This window comes from Apodemus sylvaticus, chromosome 12, assembly GCF_947179515.1.
Source record: "Apodemus sylvaticus chromosome 12, mApoSyl1.1, whole genome shotgun sequence".
NCBI lineage: Eukaryota > Metazoa > Chordata > Mammalia > Rodentia > Muridae > Apodemus > Apodemus sylvaticus.
The window spans coordinates 96,365,635-96,387,420 of record NC_067483.1 but is presented as its reverse complement, the minus strand read 5'-3'; the positions used below and the strand labels follow the sequence as shown (position 1 = coordinate 96,387,420).

The following is a 21,786-nucleotide window of genomic DNA, read 5'->3' as shown; positions in this document are numbered from 1 at the left end:
GCGTGTTTCTCTTTCCGTCGCCAGAGCGGCCCCTCCGAGCGGCTTTCTATCAATTACCTTCATCGCCGTTCCAGGCAAAATCTCATCAGAACAAACATATTTCAAAGGATCATATCCAACTCCATCACAGCATCGCTGGCTCTCTGGAATGAGTTCAGTGCCGCAGCATTTCACTGGCACGAGGTCATCCTTTCTAACGTGTGCTTTAGACTCTCCACTGGAAGCGGAACAGCATATGGTATCTGACATGTTCACGTAATCCTGCCCACAACACAGCATTCCTGCAACAATAAAATGTTATATATGAATATCAAATAAAAAAGGTGAAGAAAACTGAGGCAGCCATAAAGCTTGGTATAAAAACGTCAGACTTGGGAAGTTTCAGTGAAGGAGCCACCATAAAGGTAGCATTTCCCCACCAAGGTGATTTAGCTGTGTGAGGAGGGTCCTTCTTACCAAGAGCACCAGGCACTCGTTAGAAAATGAACACACTAGAGGAACTGTTCGGAAGTCATTCAGCTGGGGCCAGACTCTGCCCACACTCTATTAAAAAAAATGATGGGGTTTCTGTCAAAACTGCCTGTCTCTTTTGTGATGATAACATCCTGTTGCACAAGTAGGTTAACTAGAGCAAAAGGTCAGAGAGAGAAAGCTCTAGAAATTCACAAGGGAGACTGGAAATGCAGCAACATCCCAGATGAGCAGTCTTTGGTAAGGCTGTTCGAGCCTCCACCTGTCTGTGTCTGGGGTGTAGCATTTGCCTCTTGTGCTCTTGTGAAGTCTGAAACAGCCATAACCTCCTTTTCTCCCCAGTTAGACTGGGTGTGTACCTGGGTCATAGAGACAGCTCAGTCGGCAGAGTGTTGGCCTGTATTTGCTCTCCAGTCTGTACCGTGGAAACCAGATGGCCGTGTACCCCTGAGAAGCCAACGTTAAGGCGGTGGAGGCAGAAAGATCAGAAGTGCAAAGTTGTTTGCAGTGACACAGTAAGTATAAGGCCACCTTGGGGCTCCTAGGTCATGAGATCATGTCTCACAAGACAACAACTGTTCAGATGTCAGCAGTTATACCTCCAATAATGCCCATAGGTAAAGAAGATACTGTGTGACCACACTGACCAAGGTGTGAGGGTTAAGAGGCCACGGACTGCCCAGACCTCAATGGAATATGTACTCCATATTCTCCTTCCAGAGCTCGGACACCACTGTGGAATGAGGGTTAGAAAGGTTGTAAGAGGCTGTGGCTGCTGAAAAGGAAACTGCAGGGCAGCACCAGCTCCGTGCAAGCCCATGTCATCCCAAGTCCCAGGATGGAGGAAGAGTTCAGAAGTCTCCCCACTGCTGAGGATATAAGAGGATTTGTTAGTGCTGGAGCCGGTAGGGAGGTCAGCTCTGCTCTAAGAGTGTGACCCCTGGTGAGATGATCCTTCCCCAGTGGAAGGCCAGGCACCCAAGAATACATTTGGGGGAATGAATTAGCCTTGATGGACTGAAGGAGATCAAAAAAGAACACACAATTGGGTGGGGAGGGAGAGCTGGAAGAACTGTGCAAATTTCTCAACCAACTAAAGCACACCACACACAGACATACAGACATACACACAAATACACACACACACCCACACCATCCCTCACCCCCACACTCATACAAAACCATACTTCATGCACACCACACCACACATACCACACATACATTCCCTACACCACTCTACAGCACACATATACTACATATATTATACATATTACACCACAAAGATACATACCACAAACTGTACACCACACATGCATACATACATACATACACACACACCACCCCATAACCTCTTCTCATACACCCCATACTGCACCACACCATACACACACACACATTTCACACAAACTACACTCACACAACACACACACATCATACATAGACGCACACATTCACACACACCACGCACACATGCATGCACACCTCAAACAAACTAGTAGAATGTATTTGTGGTCACAGAAAAGCAACAGCACAGCAGCCAGGCACCATTTTTCTGATTCTTTCGCGCAGGTCTGTCAGATGACATGGCTGTCAGGCTAGCGAAAGCAGCCTTACAGGGAATCACTGACACTCGTTCCTGAAGGGAGGCATGCATGCCTGAAGGACCAACGGACGTCTCTCCTACTGACCAAATGCCCATCATTTATTGCCAGGGAAGAGACCTAGCATACATTTAGATATAAAGGCACCAGCTAAATAAACAGTACTCTGGGGTTGGATCATTCAGGAAATGCAGTGCCCCGACACCATGTCACCATGCTGTCTTATTAGAATCTGCATCTGGTAGTGCCGTAACCTGATGAATGATTCATTTTAATTAGAGTTCTGTTTGTTTATTATTAGTCCCAACTGATATGGCAAAGAACTTAAAATTCCAAATGTTCTGGGTCCTGAATTGTTTAATCTGGTCCTGTACAAACACCTATATTAGGAACAGCATTCTTAATAACAGACTGAAGAATTTTTGAAGCCTTTTTTTTTTTTTTAAATCATCCAGTAGTCCTCATTGTGATGGGTCCCTTAAAGGAAGATGCTACTCAGTCAGGGCTCTGAAGAACCATCAATCACACCGCTGTTTATACTTCAAAAGATTTAAATATTTAAAAATTGCTTATATGACTAATAATAGATACTGGTCATTATAGAGTTTTGATGTATCATGCTGACCTAAATGTGACATGACAACTCTTCAAAGTAATTGAAAGTAAACTATGATATTAATAATTTTTATTAACCTTCCCAGGTCATGTTCTTGATAATAAAATATGCACAGCAGGGTTCTCACTGTAGACTGAGTCTTAATTATGTGGGTAAAGAGAGGTTTATTCATGCAAAATGCCTACTTATATATGTGTGTTCTTAACACACAGAAATGAAACTGGACTGCACGGGCTTGGGTTCGGTTCTGTCCACACACAGACATTATTTTCCTGATGCCTTTGGATCGGACATTTAAATACAACCTTAGATCCTTGACTGTCATTTTTTCCCTCTAGTAATTTTCTTAAAACTATTCCTGTTTCCATTTTAAGGAGCAATCAAAATCTGAAAACTGGCCTTTTAGGGAAGAGACTGATTCTCCCCCTCTACTCTCAAATTACTGCATGGCTTCCTCATGCTTTAAGTATGAAATCAAAATGCAGACATTGACCTAATTTGAAACTCCTAATCAGTCATCTGATCGCTCTGAGGGACTTTTGACAGGTCAACTAAAATTTTGATAATGAACTGTTTTTATACGAAGGGAAGAAGAGAGATGAAAAGGGAAGCTTTCTTTGTCAAAGGGTTCGCCTTGGCTTTTCTGAATTTTCAGGCAAGATTTTCACTCACATAACAAGAAGTGACTCCCTTTCTAGTTTCCTTGGTAAACCATTACTTCTTTAATTATTATCAACCTTGTTCCAGTGTGATAAATTGCTAATTACTTAATACTCTAATCAGCGTTCATTCTTTGCACAGATAAACCATGACAGTGCCATTAATTTAAATAGTAATTTCACTTAATGGCCAGAACGGCACACCAGATTTTTATGCAGCATTTTCTGAAGACTGCATCCATCACTGTGATATTCTGACATAAAGATGTCTGACGTGCACTAACTCACTTAGGGAGAGCAGATGTTGCAGAGCGGGGCCTGGTAGTAATACCCATGGTGCATCACTTCAGCATGAATGAGCGGCACATCCGGAGACGGCCGGCTTCTGAAAGGCATGGCAACAACCTTTGACCCTTGCCTAATTTATCACACACAGCACTTGACTTTTGAACTCTGACACACAGAAGTCACAATCTTAAATATGCCCAAAGAAAAAAACAAAACAGGCCGCGCATTACTGACGGCCCGGCCTGCTCTTCCACAGGCTCCACATCACATTTGTATGAACGTGGAGAGTATCTGAACAAGACATAGGCATTATCAGTGTGTTCAAGAGTAGATGTTTATGTTTCAGGATCGCATCATCTTTCACAGCATGTCGACGGCCAGTGGGTGGCTTCTATTCTGTTGTAGACAGCGGAGAAAGACCCAGAGGAAGTTTACAATCATATCACCAAGCATGGCACCAGCGTTTGCTTAACGTCCAAAACTAATGAAACATGTATCAACACACCTGAGGCTTTGTAAAGAGTTTAAGTCTATAAAATGTGCCATACATTCCCTAAAGACAACTAAGAAATAGACACTATACTTCCAAGAAAATAACAGTAAGGTGTGAAAACCAGTCCTGCTTAACTCGCGTTAAACTCTGGCTTTAGTTCACATTTATAATATTTTAGGACAAGGGGCTCTGCATGTCAGACATATAAGAGAGAAGAAACAGGTTACAATTAGTGTCTTCAGAACAAACTTAGAAAGTTAGAGGAAGAGTACTACAAAATAAAAATGATTAAAAAAAATTAAAAAGGACGTTCTTGCTTGTGATAACCAGTAGATGGCGCTATGGTCCCCACCTCGAAACTGGGTTAACAATTAGGCCTGCTCACCAAACCACTGCCATACATTTTAGAAGACATAGATGATATAGATATGGAGATAGAGATATAGAGATAGATATAGATGTATATGTAGATATATAATATTATATTACATTATATTTTTCAAAAGACTCTCATGGTCTCAATGTCTCATGGAGACATTTTGGGAGCAATCTCTTCCAGATAGCTCTTCTATATTACCTCCCTCCTTTTGTGTGAGACTTAAAAATTTCATCTAAAAGAAAATATTCATTTTTCTGGTAGCCCCCCCCTTCATTTTTCTCAAGGCAGAGTCTAGGGCATACAAACCCAGAATTCTGCTATGAAACAATTTCAGAAGCATTTGCTATCAAAGACTGCATGGACCTGATTTATAATATATATATGAGGGAACATAATCTAAAGTCAGGGAATGATCTTGTTCATGGCTAACAGAAAGTTTCTGTTCTCTCTGAATGACGGAGAAGGTTTTAATTTTGTCTTTAAATGTTAGGGGATCCATCAAGTCCAAGCCAAGATTAACAGCATACATGATAAAACCATATACGCAAAACACTAAGGGAGGATGTGTAATAAAGAGATTTAAAATATATTCGGGGGAAAATGGTTAGGAATACATATCCACAGGAATGACTTTTATCCCAAGATACCTGTATACTGCTTCCACAGCGCTCATCCGCCCAGGGAGAGCACTAAAAACCATAAACGCTACCGCAGCACTTCCGTTCCTACAGCATCTGTTAATTCACTCCATTTATAAAATACATATTGACAAAGACAACTGAACTGGGACCAGGGAGATTTGATTTGGTGTGAGAAAGTCAATTCAATGTGATTTTGTTAAAGGGCTCCTGCAGGCAAATAAAAGAGTTTAAGTCATAAAGTACATAAAGGGATGTTTTACGAGCCAGGCCGGTGTCGTGGCAGGCTCACAATGCCAAGCCGTGAGAGAGGCCAGGTTTTGGAACTGTGTAGTAGAATCCAAAGCCTTGTCCGGCAGGTGTGGGAGCGGCTGGGATAGACAGAGCCAGATCTGGCGAGGCCAGGAGGGAGGACGGGGAGCAGAGAGCACTGAGAACCTGTTTATTTCCAGCATGTCTGAAGGTCAAAGCAGTAAAGAGATTTTTTTTCTCCTTCATTTTACAAGTACTGAGCCTCTGCCTTCTCCACTGTGGCTACCAGGGTTAGGTATACAGATAACACCACAGAACCATGCCAGTCTTGTTTCGTAGGAGTTGAGATACGCTACAATTTGAGAAAGGCTTCACCGTCAAGAGAGGACTTGGCGGTTAAGGAGCTGACTGCTCTTGCAGAGGACTCAGGTTCAGTTCTCAGTACCTTTGCCACACTGCCTGTGACTGCAGCTCTGTGGGATGTGATGCCCTCTTATGGTCTCCAGAGGCATCTGCAAGTATGTGTATATACCCCTCACACACATGCGTAGGGTTAAAAATAAAAAAAAAAAAAGATTTCTTTTGGAAAAGAAACATCTGACAGGCTATCTGTCCTCATCATACGGAAGGAAAAGAGGGTGATTCTGACACAGGGCCTCGGGTAGACTTCAAGGCCATAAAGAAGGCAGGCAATTTGCATGAGTGCTTGTGTGGGTGTGTACTTGTGCATACACATGTATGTGTGAGTGTGTTTTGATGCACTTTAATTGAAGATGAAAGTTCATACCTTGGAAAGAATTCTCTAGAAGGTTAAGAATCTGTCCTAGAGGGCCGTGATCTTTACCCAGTTTTCCTTTCTAGCATTTTGGCTCTGTCTTCTCTTTCTGTCTTAGCATTTTTTTTTTCTGCCTCCCAAATTCAACTAGCCTTTTAAAATCAGAGTTAAGGCAATCACATTCACTCTTCCGGGAGCACCCCTGAATCCTGGGCTGGCTCAAACCTGTCTCCCTCTATTTCCTTGTGTAGATGATACACTACTCAGAAGCCAGAGTGTGAGCTCCTACATGGGTATCAATGCCCCACCGGGTCAAGCTGTCTCACTAGAGACCTAACTCAGTAGTCAGTATTCTGACACAATGGTGCAACCCAGACTTAGCTTTCTTCAGCCTCTTAATGCAATGATCTCTCACTTTAAAAAATGTGTGTGCATTAGACTGCTGGAGAAAGGGGGTGGGGGTGGGGCTGACAAGGAGAATGGCCAAAGCCCATTGCATGCATGGATGAGAAAGTCATAATGAAACTCATTAGCGTTCACAATTAAGACACACTAGCAAAAATGGAAAACAGGAGGCCAAGAAAGGGAGCGTCTCACAGCCTCACCGATGATGATATTCCTGGATGATCCAGAAAGTGGAGAGGGGGATGAAATTCTAATAATTTTTACATTAAAAAGAGTGATTTCTTGAATATAGACTCAATACATGCTTGTTTGTTGAATGATAGGATACGGCAGTTGATTAATAAAGAAAAAGAAAAGAACAAACCCAAAACTACCTGCTTAATTAATGACATACACTTCCAGCACTTGGAAGGCTGAGGCAGGAGGATCAGGAATTCAAGGTCATCCTGGCCTACAGGATGAGATCCTGTCTTGAATGAACCAAACCAAACCAAACCAAAACAACCTTTGAGTATGTGGGTTAAATCAATAGATGTGTTCTATCTTAGAATCAAATCCATTAAAAAAGTAACAATAAACTCATCTAAAGATGCATTTCTGGGGCATGAATATATTTTCTAATACCAAAACCAAATCTGTGAAAAGAATGACATTCTCTTACACCTTTCTTTATAGGCCAGTGTAAGGTCTAGTGTCATAGACAGCAACTAAATTCTTCCCCCACTTTTTCTCTGCTGCAGTAGCACATGCAACATGGTACCTGGGAAATGCCGCTAGACAGGCATGGCGGGGTGAGAGTGGGGTGGATTAGAAGACCCCGTGGGTAAGGGGCTTGTGTCTAAGCCTGGGACCCTCATGGTGTAAGAAGGGAAAGGACTCCTGCAGGACTGCTCTCCTCTCCACACTTAAGGCCCGGCATACATCCCCATGATCCTTCACGCACTGGTAAATAAACAAATACACCTAATAAAACCTTAATGTGTACATTGACTTTGTATGATTATGAAAACAGTTTCACTCTCACAGATGACCTACGGGGCGTCCGTTAGTCCTAGAAAAAGCTGCTGAGGCAGGAGTCGGCACAAAGGCTGCAGTTTAGGGAGAGCCGGGATGCAAAACTTCAAAGACTCTGAGAGTCAATGAAGGAAATATTTAAAGGAAAAATACTAGATAAATGTGGAGAAAATGTTAAAAAAAAATGGTGGGAGAAGAGATGCTTTAGCAGGTAAAGCACTGGCTTTGTAAGGAGCTACATTGTTATACATTGTTACACATTGTTAGCAAGTCTCCACCCCTTACAAGAATGTCTGTTTCCTAAGCCTAATGTATCCTGCAAATCGCGTCTTTCAGCCTCTGCTGAACTTGTAACCCTATGATGTACACTCAGCCCTCTGCCTTGCTAAACTCCTGAACAGCCGTGATTGAACTTGTAACCCTATGATGTACACTCATCCCTCTGCCTGCTAAACTCCTGAACAGCCGTGATGATCCCCCTTCCACATGATGCATTCTTGCCGGCATCTAACCCACAGGTAGCCTTGAGCTCAGCGTTTCCTACTCTTCTGTCCTGGTGCTAACAGCTGATCATCTCAGCAGGTCTTTTCTATCAGCCCTAACTCTTCTGCATAAAAAGGACAGTGAGGGGCTGCTCTCTGACACCCTAACTTAGGGGAAGCAGTTGTCTGGTCAGTCCCCTGTGCACTTATAAACACAACTTATTCTAATCAGATAGTCATAGAAGTGTTACCCTCATCTCCAGGTCTAAGAGTCATCCTGGCACTGCAAAGTAAGGACTTAGCCTATATATAAAGTTCCAGGCCAGTAAGCAATACTGTTCAGGAAAGAAGGAGGATGGACTACTTCTAAGGAATGGTTTCCACAATTATCTCTGGCCTTAGCATATATGTATTTGTGCATATCTACCCCTACACATGGGGGCATGCATATACATGCAAAAACATGAAAAAATGTATTTAATAAAAATATTTCTGACATCAAGTAGAGAATTGAAAGGAATTTCAGACCATTCCCAAAGTAGTGAAACTGCACTGAAACACTGTATTGGGACTTGAATCAATGTATTCAAAATAAAATAATTGGATAATGTTAAGACTTGCTGATTTGCAGATGGGCCAGTGACACTGACGATAACACGAGTCAAGTAGAGAGAATTATAGTTTAGACCAGTGGTTCTCAACCTTCCTGATGCTATGACCCTTTAATACAGTCCCTCATATTGTGGTGACCACCAACCTTAAAATTATTTTTATTGCTGCTTCATAACTGTAATTTTGCTGCTGTTATGAATTGTAATGTCAATATATAATATGTAGAATATCTGATATGTGACCCCTGTAAAAGAGTTGTTTGACCCCCAAAGGGATTGTGACCCACAAACTTGAGAACTGCTGGTTTAGACAGACACTACCCACTGAATACAGTTAATACAGTCAGTTCCACAGATAAGGAGAGTCGCCACAGAGCACTTTCAGAGAAGAAAGTCTAAAATACTCTGATCCAAAGGAGATCCTTGGAGGAGATTTCTCCAAATCTGACCGTTATCCGACCCGTTTATGAAGCATAATAATCAACCAGGGTACTTAAAACCACATTTTGAAACTTGCACCAATTTAGAAAAAGAAATTGTGATATTGTGATCAATCACATGAGATGGAAAAGCTGAACTGCAATAAAAATCTGCTAAAGTGCCAGGGTCAGCTGAACAACAGGCAATAGATGGCTTACGCCAATCACGGTGAAGGATGCCGGAAATGATGAGATCCAGATAGTTTAAAAACTGTGCTGGATACTGGAGAAATGACTCTGTGGGTAAGAGGGCTCGCTGCACAAGCACGAGGAACTGCATTCAAATCCCTGGAGCTCACATAAAAATTTAACACAGCTGAACACACACGTGTAACCCCAGATCCATGGAGACTCGGCTGAAGGAGCGCTGGGGCTGGCTGCCAGCACCAGTGTTCGTTGAGGGACCCAGTCTCATGGTCATAAGGCAGCAGTAACAGAGCTAGATAACAAATGTCCTCATCAGACCTCTGCATGAGTATACATGGGTATATACAGCGACACACACATGTGTACAAACATGCTTGAAAACACATAGGCACATGTACACAGACATACAAGACACACATATGCTCACACACATGCTAACATACATGTACACACTCATGTACACGTATATACAGTTACACACACAGAAATGTGCTCTCACACATGTTCATACACATGCATATCAACACAGGCACATATACACAGATGCACACACACATGCACTCACACACATGTATACACTCACACACATGCACATATACACACACACATATATATATATACATATGCATGCATATACACATGCACACTTATACACATGCACGTATATATGTACACAACATTGGATTATATAAGTGAGGCTTCTGGACTTCTTTTATATTTATAATTTACTTTCTTACTATGAATAAATATTCATTTTGAATTTTGTTCCGTTCTTCCACCCCTTCAAACTGCAAGTTCAGCCCACCCAAACTCTATTCTGATCACCTGTGTGATCTCTGGTAGGTTTCGAATGCTCACATTCTAATGTCCACATTAATTTTAATATTGTTATTATTTTGTGTTAACATGAATCAAACTCAGGTACTTATATATACTCATAAGTGCTTTACCACTGAGTTATAGGCCTGTGCACCATTCCTAAGCTATAAAATATGAATAGAAAAATATTTGACAGCAATGTACATAAGAACAGACACTATGCTGTATAACAAGGTCTTATCTAGTGGGTAATGCTTGCTATTAATATTATTAGTAAATTTAATATTGACATTTGTATTAGAATATATATTCCTAATAATATTAGAAATATGAGAACAAAAAGAGATTAATATCTCAATGTTGCTTTAATTATTTTGTCTACTATTAGTACTTATTAGAAAATATTCTTCTGATACGAAAAATACATTTATGTAGGAGTTTGTTTTGATTTAGTATTTTTTGGGGTAAAATTCATAAAGATATTTTTAAAAATGTATTTTTAAAAAATTCATGTGTTTGAGGCTTCAGTGTCCATGGAGACCAGAAGAGGGCATCTGGGTGACTGTGAGCCCCACAACACAGGTGCTAAGAACAGAACTAGGGCTCTTTGCGGACACCTAGTGCTCTTAACCACTGAATCACTTCCTCGGCTCCAAGGAAAGAAATCTGGTGCGTCTTTATGAAGTAGTCTAGATATGCTTAAAAAAAAAAAGATACACTGTTCATAGTATTTTTCTAATTGTTTCATTAGATGTAATTCACGTGCGTTTCAATTATTTATTTTATTTCTAGGGCAAATCCTCCTCCTCCCTGGACATCACCTCTCCGCATCCTGAAGGACGGACAAGGGGCCTTACCTGGGAGGTAACTGTATACCATGCCCTCTTCTTCTCCACCACAGCACTTGAAATCTTGGCTCACCATCTCTCCCCCACAGCACTGCTGTCTGTAGCCATCCTGGAGCCTCCCAGAACAGCACACCTGGCTCCCTGAGGTGGCGTAAGGCATTGTGCCGCAGCAGGCATCACCAAGGCCGACAGATACCCGGTTGTGCCTCTCATCGGGACAGCATATCTCTCCTGTTGGATTAGGAAGATAACAGTTATCTTGTGAGTTCAGTTATGCCTCGACTCCCAACCAAGTGTTAGCTGCCCTCCCTTCTGCAAGGCAGATGACCGACAGAGTGCTCTGTTGGGGTTGTAAAATTGTAACACAGCCCCAAGACTTTTACATTCAAGATGGAGAGATACGTATGGTTGCTCTCTTCCAGACATATGGGCCCTTTCCTTTCTGTCCCCTTTCTAATGTTTGACAAATGTGACTTGTGCTGGGATAGTCGTAGCTGTCCTTGGCTATGCAGCCCATAAGCCATAGGTTAGATGTATCTGCCATGAAGGATTAGCTTCTACTTTCCTGTCATATTTACATACATATGATTCTAAATATCTATATGAAATACAAGAACCACAAAGGGGAAAATATATGGTATTTATTTTCCCGAGATGGATTTGTCTCAGAAAATTATCTCTAGTTTCACCCATTTTCCTTCAAACAACATGATTCTGACTGTTTTTAATGGCTGAAAACATTGCATGGTGTATGTGCCATGTTTTAGTCCCTCAGTCTTGTGTTGCTGGAAGCCCAGGTTGACCCCGTGACTCAGCTCCTGGGAAGAGTGCTTCAGTAAGCACAGGAAGGGCAATCGTCTCTGTGAGGTGGTGTCTTGAAGTCATCTGGGCATAGCTGGGTCACATGGAGGACCTATTGTCAGTGCTCGGAGGAACCTCCATATTGACTTCCTTTGAGACTTTTGTCTCACATTTCCACTAGAGGCAGGATGCCTCTCCCTTTTGCCCACATCCTCACCAGCATTTGTTGTTATTTGTTTTCTGACAGGAGACATAGAATCTCAATGTTATTTTAATTAGCATTTCTAGGGTGCCTAGTGAAGTTGAAATTTCCATTTTTAAATTTATTGAAAGCTAGAGAATTTTATTTCATTGTGATACCTCTGCTCATTTCATTAACTCCTTTATTATGCTGCTTGTTACTTTTTGAGTTCTTTGTTTATTTTAGATAGTAGTCCTCTGCCAGATCTATAGCTGGGAATGAACTCTCATGCTTTGCTGGATGTTTGTACTCAACCATTTCCTTTGCTATGTAGAAACGTGTTCCTTTCTTGAAATCTCATTTGTCAGTTGTCACTTTTTCCTAAGTGACGAGATGACTTTTCAGAAGTCCTTGCTGAGGCCAATGTCTTGAAATTTTTTTTCCCCACTGAGAAAATAGTTTCTTAATAAGGATATATTTACTTAACTGAACAAAATGCTTAAAATGGGAAGATAATTAAGTGAGTGGAAGTAAAATATTGTATTTAACTAAGCACATTTATAATTTGCAGAGTTATAATAAGAGATAATCAATTTCCCTAGAGCTCTCACATGCACAATGTCTGAGAATAAAGTTAATACTTTCAAAATTTAGATGCAAGAATAAATTAGTGCTTGGCTTGGTGTCTCGAGAACAAAAATTTAAAAATTCCAGATAGCAAGTGTCTTAGTTTGGTTTTGTTGCTGTGAAGAGACACCATGAATATGGCAACTCTTAGGTTTAATCTATTATCAACATGACAGGAAGCATGGCAGCACACAGGTAGACATGGTGCTGGAGGAGCTGAGAGTTCTACACCTGGGTCTATGGGCAGCAAGAAAAGGACTGTGTGTCACGAGACCTGACTTGAGCTTTTGAAACCACAAAGCCCATCCTTACTTCTTCAAACAAAGGCACACCCACTCCAACAAGGCCACAGCTCCTAACAGTGCCACTCCCTACAGATCTAGCATTCAAACATGAGTCTTTAGAGGCCATTCTTACTCAATCTACCACATCAAGTTTGTCATTGCTGGCTTTATGTTGTTTTGGGGGTAGTTTGTTTTTCTGTATGGAGGGGCCTTAAAAAGAGAACTTATAAAACTGCTTATCTTGAGGATACCTTAGACACTGCTGATGGTATCTGCTGGATCTAGAGTACATACATCCACCCTCTTCCCATGACACTTGCTTTCCTGTTTGCTCCTCGAATCTTGACTTCCTCCTCCTTTGCTGGTCTCTTCTCTTTATGGTGAAGGAATCTTCAACAGCTCCTTTCCATTTCCTGTATTACCCCTTCTTAGGCATGTTTCTTTCTCTTGAATACATTTGCAAGGCAATGTATGAACACAGTGGTCAGGCTAAGTAGTTAGATGATTTTAAAACATAGTCCAGAGGTTGTATAATATAAGCAATAAGTCACCAAGCTTTAATAAGGAAAGGGCCAAGGTCGATGAGGATTGAGGGAGCTCAAGGTCTTAGATGTCCTTGTTCTCTGTTAATTAGCTCATTTTCCCAGGAGACCTACAGTGTAGGTACAGAGGAAGCAAGATGAATTGGTAGGAAAACCAAGGGGCAGTACCTGCCCGTGACCAGAGACACAGGGTAGCAAATAAGTCAAGAATTCATAGTAGCTGCCCACAAGGTCTTTCCTGTTCAAACTCATTCCTTAAAAGACTATGTTACTAGATGGTAGCAACAAACTGCTAGAAATATAACCTTTCCAAGACTGAATGGGAATATACAAAAATATCTGAAGAGACTCTGTAATTCATAATAAGAGTATACAATTTACCAAGAAACTCCCCACAATGTAAGCTTTGGTCAGATGGTTTCCTGGGTGAATTCTATTTATCCTTAAGAAACAAAAAACAATGTAATCTTCCAGAAAAGCTAAAGAATGGGGAATAAGTCCTAACTTATCTATAAGTGCTACAATACCCTGATAGTAAAACCAAACAAAGACACTTAGAATAATATAGGAGAGTAGATGCCAATCCCTTAGGAATACTGATTTTGAAAATAAAAACAAACTAGAAAACTGTCACAGAAATAAATCTAAAACCACATTACAAGAACAACACCTCAAAACCAAGAAGGATTTGTTCTGAGAGAAGAAAATGAGTCAGCAAGGCACCGTGGCTCTGGGCATGAGAGTACTCCCTGCAGAGCAAGCCTGAAGCTCGAGTTCAACATCAAGATCCCAGAGTGGAAGGAGAGACTCTTCCTACAGACTGTCCTGTGACTTCTACAAAAGCATATGGTGTACACACACACACACACACACACACACACACACACACACACAAGCCAGCATAAAAAGAATAAACCCAGTTTATTCTCTTTTCTAAATTTAAAATTTAATTCTAAAATTATGTGTATGTTTTTATGAGGTATTTGCATGCCAGTACAGCTGCCTGTGGTGGTCAGAAGATGGTGTCAGGTTCCCCACCCTTCCTGCTGAAGCTGGAATTTCAGGTAGTTGTAGCTTACTGACATGGGTGCTGGGAACAGAACTCAGGTCCCCTGTAAGAGTAATGTGCACTCTTAAGCACCGAGCCATCTCTCCAGGCTCATCAACAAACTTTCTTTTTTAAAGTCAGATCAAAATTAGTAAATGTAATACAACATTATCCTAACAACAGAATAAGGGGACTTGTTCTCAACCAATGTAGAAAGGCACAGAAGAAAGCTTTTCCCCTCTCACTGCCTTCCACAAGGAAGGACTACATGGAAACTGCATTGGCCCAGAGGAGTGAGTGAAGAATCCCAGACTAACAGTCGTCTCTCAATGGACAGACTCTGGAAGGTCTTCTAAGATCAGAAGGAGGCAAAGAGGCTGGCCTCCATCTCCACTCACTCACAGCTCATAGGAGCCAGAGCAGTCACACAGACACAGAAGTAAATGAAGTGGGACGGCCATTCTAAAACTCACAGATTGTCAGGGAATCTCAAGGAGCTGAAATGATCTTGCTAAGAACAAAGTCAGAAGTCTTCCACTTTCTGATTTCAAACTCTACTTCAAAGCTATTGCAATAAGACAGTGTGGTATCGGGAAAAAGAATGATGTATGCCTGAAATGAAAGAGTGTATAGCAACAGATTCATTCACCTGTGTGGCCAAGCAATCTTTAACAAAGGTGTTAAGACCATTCAATGGGAGAAAGAAATATTTCTACTGGGTACAGTTAGTGCTGAGAAAAAGAAACATTTACATGGAAAAGAATAAAGTCAGATTTTTACTTTATCATATGCCACAAAAATGAGCTCCAAAATGTATTGAAGATCACAAAGTAAAACCAAAATTCAAAATCTTAGTAGAAAATATCTGTGGATGACTTTGTGATGCTGAACTGGGCAATGGCTTTTACATGATTTGTTTTGGATATAACATGAAACTTACAGCAATGAAAGCAGGTGGGTTTTTTTTACCTGTTAATATTTCAAATATTTGGGCTTCAAAGAAGACAACAGAGTCACAAGGAAGACATTGGAAAAAGGATTTGGAAATCATGATATAATGGGGGAGTATTTTTACCCATTCTATTTTGCCATGTAGTAAAATGCCAGAGACAAAGTAATACAACTTTAAAGGCCTATTTAGTTGTTCTTTCTGGAGTTTGAGAACATGGCACACACATGTTCTCAGCTCTGGTGAGGGTCTAGTTATAAACAGATTCACGCCAAGGGCATGAGTGAGGGAAATGGCAGACAGGCTGGAGAACTTCAGGACCAGTGCACTCCCAACAAAGCTCAGGAATGGAAGGAACAAAGTCCCTTCTATGCAGCATCCTGAAGAACTCCATCTCTTCCCAGGAGGTTCCTCCCCTGAAAGCAACAACACACTGAGGGCCAAACTAACACATGAACATTCAGAGACAATAACACAGTAAGCACACGTATGAAAAAAAATTTTTGAAGAACTCACACAAATAGAAAAGATATGGATAGCCTATGAATCACTTGGAAAGATGTTAATATTATGAATCTCTAGGGACATGCAAATCAAAACTACTATGTCACAGTTAAATTATAATAGCTATTACTGAAGAGGGGAGACACTACACACATACATACACACACATACACACACACACACACACACGTACACACACATTCAGGATGTTAGCAATGGCACTGATTCACTGTGGTTTAGGTGGAAAGAATCCAAATGGCCTTTTGAATAAAACATAACAAAATGTGGTGAATGGAATTCAGGCTTAGAAAAGAATGAAATCCTGATATAAGGTACAATGTGGGTGAGCCTTGGAAATGTGCTAAGTGAAAGAAGCTAACAAGAGAAAGACAAATATGATGTGCTATATTGGGGTGTGCTCCATTATATGAGGACCTTAGAGCCAAAGAGAGCATTGGTGTTAGCCACAGCCAATGGTGGTGGAATGAGCTTGCCAACAGTGACATTACTGCAATAGTAATACATCTTTGTATCTACTTGTTGTCTTTCTATAGTCTATTTACCCATCCATCTTGTGCCTCTCATCTGTCTGTCTCTCTGCCTCTATCTATCTATCTATCTATCTATCTATCTATCTATCTGTCTGTCTGTCTGTCTGTCTGTCTGTCTATCTATCTATCTATCTATCTATCCATCTATCTATCTATCCATCTATCTATCTAGCCATCCATCCATCCATCCATCCTTTATCTGCCATCTATCCCTTGCTTTGCTTCCTCTGGATAGAAGAATCTTCTGTCTAGTCTAAAATACAATTACCATTTGTCTAAAACTGTTTTTTTCCCCAGCTAGATAATATGGCACCCTTCAGTGGCAAACCTAAAGTGTCAATGGTTCTGGGGCATCCCCTAGCATAGTGGTGAGCTTAGAGGAAACTTTCTGTTTACATCTATATAGGGGAAAGGCAAACTTTTGTGTGAAGCCCCTCCTTGATTGTGTTAATTATTTTTTAGTCATAGTTCCCCAAATTCATTTACTACCTGTAGAAATGGTTTAAGAAAATGAAAAAAAGGGATGTGTATTATATCAATGAAAAATAAAACTCTCTTTCTCCTCAAAAAAAAAAAAAAAGGGCTATTAGACACAAGATACAAGGATCAGTCACCTTCTCATTAACCTCTAAAAATGAGTCTTTCAGGCCAAGCTTGAAGATGTTTCCTCTCTAAATGGTACCATGCAGCCTAAAAGTTAATTGTTATTCTTATCAAAGAATGACCCACATTAACACTTCTCTGGGGTCATTAGCATATTCATAAAAAAGTGGGGCGAAGGAGTGAGCATTCTCTTCTCTGCTGCTCTTTGTAATATGTAGGCATGGAGCAAAATCTTGAGAGGAAAAAACAGAGTAATATTATTAACCAATATTTCAACTCCTCTCTAAATATCAAAATGCCTGCATGTATCTCAGCCTCAAGATTGGAGGCTACCGATGGGATTTTAATTACAGCAAGATACAAGACAGTTTGGGGAGTCAACATATTTCTTTCTTGATGTAAATGGCCTTAAACTAGTTAACAAAGACCATGGGCTGAGGACCCAGGTCAGAAATACATCCCTTCATTTAGATATATACAGATTAGCAACAGAAGCAGAGCTTCACTCTCCCTGAGGATGGCCTCTTTACATTTTTTTTTTAATCTTGACAAGATGGGATAATGTAACAGCATGGAAAAACAAGAGCTTTAAAGGATGTGGGTGTGGGATGGCTTCAACAGTTCAGCAGATACTAAAATGCCGTGACGCAGTATGTGTGCTATGTGCATATCATATGTATGCATGCATGTGGGATATATGTGCACAGATACACATATAATTTTTACAGGTAGGTTACACACACATATCTTAAACTCTTGCTTTAAAAATCAGTTGTTAAAGGCTGATGAAAGAGATTAGTCAGTCAAGTGTGAGAATCTAAAGAGCATTCACATAAACAATAGGAGGAGGAGGAAGAGGAAGAGGAAGAGCAGCAGGAGGAGGAGCAGCAGGAGGAGGAGCAGCAGGAGGAGAAGCAGCAGCAGAAGCAGCAGCAGCAGCAGCAGATCAACCTGTGGTCCAGAGCTGATAAAACAGAGTCAGGAGGGTCCCTGGAGTTTGGCAGCCAACCAGTCTAGTTTAATGGTTAGCTCCAGGCTTGGGGAGAGATACTGTTTCAAAGAAGGTGGAGGCCAGGGGAGCTGACAGGTAAAAGCATTGGCCACTCAAGCTTGGCTATGTGCATTTGGACCCCCAAACCAGCATAAAAAGGACGTGGTGGCACCCAGCCCTAATCCCAGGACTTCTAAGGAAAAATGGGAAGAGGAGAGAGGAGAGACCTGGCCAGAAGCTTATGGGCCACCTATCCTGGAGTATGCTATGAGGTGACAGAAAAGGGAGAGAGAGGCCCTGCCTCTGCATGGAGAGAGGCAAGAACAGACACTGTAAAGCTGTCCCCTGGCTTCCACAAGCTTTGGAGTATTTCGATGTTGTTTCTCTCTCCACCTGCCTCTTACATGCATGAACACACACACACACTAAGTTAAAAAACATGTTTTCAAGTGATGTGTGATTGAGGTAGATGCCAACTTCTAACTTTAATCTATAGAGTACATGCATATACATGTACACAGAGACGTGCCCTGACATATCCCGTGTAGATATATATGCTCACAGTCAGTTATTAGAAGGTTTATCTAATATTGGTGAAGTCCCCATAGGTTTCCATCTATTTAATTTGTTGGAGCAAACATTAACTTTTATTTTGACACAAAATAAAAGTGGATGTTTCCTGAGCCCTGTACCACTGGGCTTGAAGAGGCACAGACAGGCAAAGCTTTTGTGTTAGACACTGTGCTAAATGGCTAAATGGGAGCAAGGATTTATCATGAATCTTTGCGGGCCGGAACTATTTACAGGGCCTCACTAGTTTGTTACAAATGATAATATCAAAAATTTCAAAGTGACTTTGAAAGAAAACGCTAGTATATATTCACATAAGCTGTAAGCATTCTGTTTAGTGGTGTGGGAGACCCAGAGGGTCCTCGTAGGCTCTTCTAGCATGGAGGGAGCTGAGAGCAGACACCAGGAAGTGTCCGTCTCATTTCTCTAAGGTTTAAAGCAGTTATTTGCAGGAAGAAAGGAGAAGGATCACAGCCAAGAGCCCCCAGCTGAGGATGTTCAGAGAAAATGGAGCACTTGATGAGCTTTGTCTGATCAGTTGCTAACAACTGTGAAACAGAATTTAATAAACAAGGCACCAATCTTCCACAAAATCCTTACACTTCCAACAACAAATGTCCTTCTAAGAAACATTGTTGTGATTTATTCAATTATGAATGTATTCTTGCTGGAGAATCAGAGACAATATTGCTATATAGATTTTTTTCTTTTGTCCTCTGACTCAGAGGGGAAAGAAAAGATGGTCAGAGTGAACATTCTCCATCATGAATTAACTTTGAGTATTTATTTATCTTAATACCCTCCATGTTTGATCCTGTCCTTTGCAGGGTCAGAGAATTCCTCTCACCTTCTACTTGGGTGGTTACAGTCACACGGAACACAGTGAAGATTTGAACACATGCCTCAACTAACCCTGCGCTCAACACAGCGCTCATGCTGAGCTGTGATCACAGAGCGCTCGGCTCTATTAAGGCGTCTGAAACAAACGAACAAAAAACCACTCTCCTCTCTTCCAAGTTTGCTTTCTTGTCAACAAGAAAACACCAGTGTCCTGGGCCTGGAAGGACTGCTCAGTGGTTAGGGAAGCTTGCTGCCACGCTGCTGTGGTTCAGCTTCTGATGGAAAAGTTCTTGAAAGGGTTTGCTGGCATGGGGCACAGGCTTACAGTTTCAGCTTCCAAGTGGTTGAACACTGTGGAAGACACGCTCACCTGGAAGAATTCTAGTGTAACACCCAGAGCAGCACTGGTGGTCTGGCTGTGTCTCCTGCATTCGTCCTCCACAACAAACCCCAGTGGCATTAGGAAGGAGCGCAATGTATTTCTCTTCGCAGCAGCTGTACCCAGGCTGGGGGTCATACAGAAGCCCGTCACAGCATACCTGAATGTTTGGAATAGGTTTTAGAGAAATATTTTTAAATACAAGCAACTTTACATTTAAAAACAAATGAATCTGCTCAATTAAGAATACTGTATCAGATGGACTATAATAATGTTCTTGAAAGGCCTGGAGAGGTGACCATATTATAACCTATAGCTGTAAATCATACAAATTCCATAAATGTCAGTTGACACAATGCAGCCTCTATTCAACTAAGCTTTGCTCTATGTGAATGTAAATCACCTTTAGAATGCCAATGCTTCTAGTATATAGTATAAAAAAAATGCTTCCAGTACTTAAAATTGTAAATGAAGCATTTTCTTCACACACACACACACACACACACACACACACACACACACATTAATTCTAATGATTGCCTAATTTAAAACACCACACCAAGAAGCAAACTGCTTCTCACGCATCCTTTTTATTAAATAAACTGAATCTTCCTTATAATGTATATGATCATTTATTTGTGGACCTACTCTTCCAATAAGGCAATCTCTTTCTCGTCTCTCTGTATATGTATACACATATGTATAAACACATACACATATACACCTATGCAAACATATATTGTAGTCTACTACAAAACAAAAATAAATTTATATGGAAATTAATGTTGAAAAGTCCTTTTAGCTCCGTGTTTTTGCCTGGAGCTAGCTGCAGAGAAATTATATGCTTGAACAATCAAATAGGTATTTGTATCTTTATGCTATATATAAACCAGATCAAACCCTGAATAGTGGCTGGAAAACAGCATCAGAGCTTGTTCTCAGCCCGAGTTCCTGCAGTTAGACAGACACTTCTGTGGCACACAAAAATCGACCCTGTTTATCAGCACTTCCCATTTTCTCTTAGTGATGCTTCCATGTCAGAAGCAAGCTCAGAGCAGTGACAGAGAACACACCATCAGAGCCTTCCACAGGCCTACTGGCTTAGTGTCTCATTTACAATGTTTCCTAAGAGCAAAGGAATGGACTGTAACCCAGACACCCAGGCAGGTCTCCTAGCCAAACAGTAACACAATTGCCCTGATGGACTTAGTTGTCAGCAGTGAGAATGTAGGGTCAGCTTCACCTGAAGCATAGGTTGGACGACTCTTCCTTCCAATGTCATATTCTACATAAAAGGTATATGAAGCTACGCGCCACTCTGTAGAGTTCCATGAGGGGGCTTTTTAAACTTTAAAGTTATTTCTGAACTTTCCATCAAAAACAATATCACCTGTACAAAAACTACTAGACAAACTATATTTGCTTTTCTAAACATTATGCATTTTAACTAGCAGATATTTTATGTAAAAAATGCTCCTACCATTATCTTTCCATAAGCATATGCAAACTCATGTCTATACCACACACATGCACACACTTAGTTTAACGCACAACAATTTTAGAGATGTAAAATTGGTAAGGTTTCCAGGTGGCTGGTTTTCTGTGTCTCTTACATAGTAAGTACTGCCAGGCGAGTGGCAGCCACAATAATTTGTATTTCGATCCATATTCCTTCAGAAACTCACTTTATTAATTACGGAGTTCCTTTCTAGTGCATCTTATGGATTTAGGAGCAGCCTCAGTCATCGAGCGTGCAATGCTACTGATAAATAGGACATTATTTCATTAGATGAAATCTTACCTTCAAACAAAGTAGTTCTCTGTGTTGTTTGTCAATAAAAGCCATTTACAAAACCCTCTGTCTGGCTGTATTATTGATCTGATTCCTAAACAGCAACTAATATGAACATTAATCTATAAATGACCATAATTCTAAAAT

General features: G+C 40.9%; 1 protein-coding gene across 1 annotated transcript in view; it reads right to left on the bottom strand.

The window, feature by feature from the left end:
• The window catches only part of Ush2a (usherin), a 723,091-nt gene that overhangs the window by 150,884 nt on the left and 550,421 nt on the right, over positions 1-21,786 (bottom strand). Inside the window, exons 48-50 of the mRNA XM_052200359.1 lie at positions 19,839-20,007; positions 10,987-11,208; positions 58-281 (exon numbers count right to left, since the gene is read on the bottom strand). Coding sequence (XP_052056319.1) covers positions 58-281; positions 10,987-11,208; positions 19,839-20,007 — 615 coding nt within the window. The remainder of the gene's footprint in view (positions 1-57; positions 282-10,986; positions 11,209-19,838; positions 20,008-21,786) is intronic.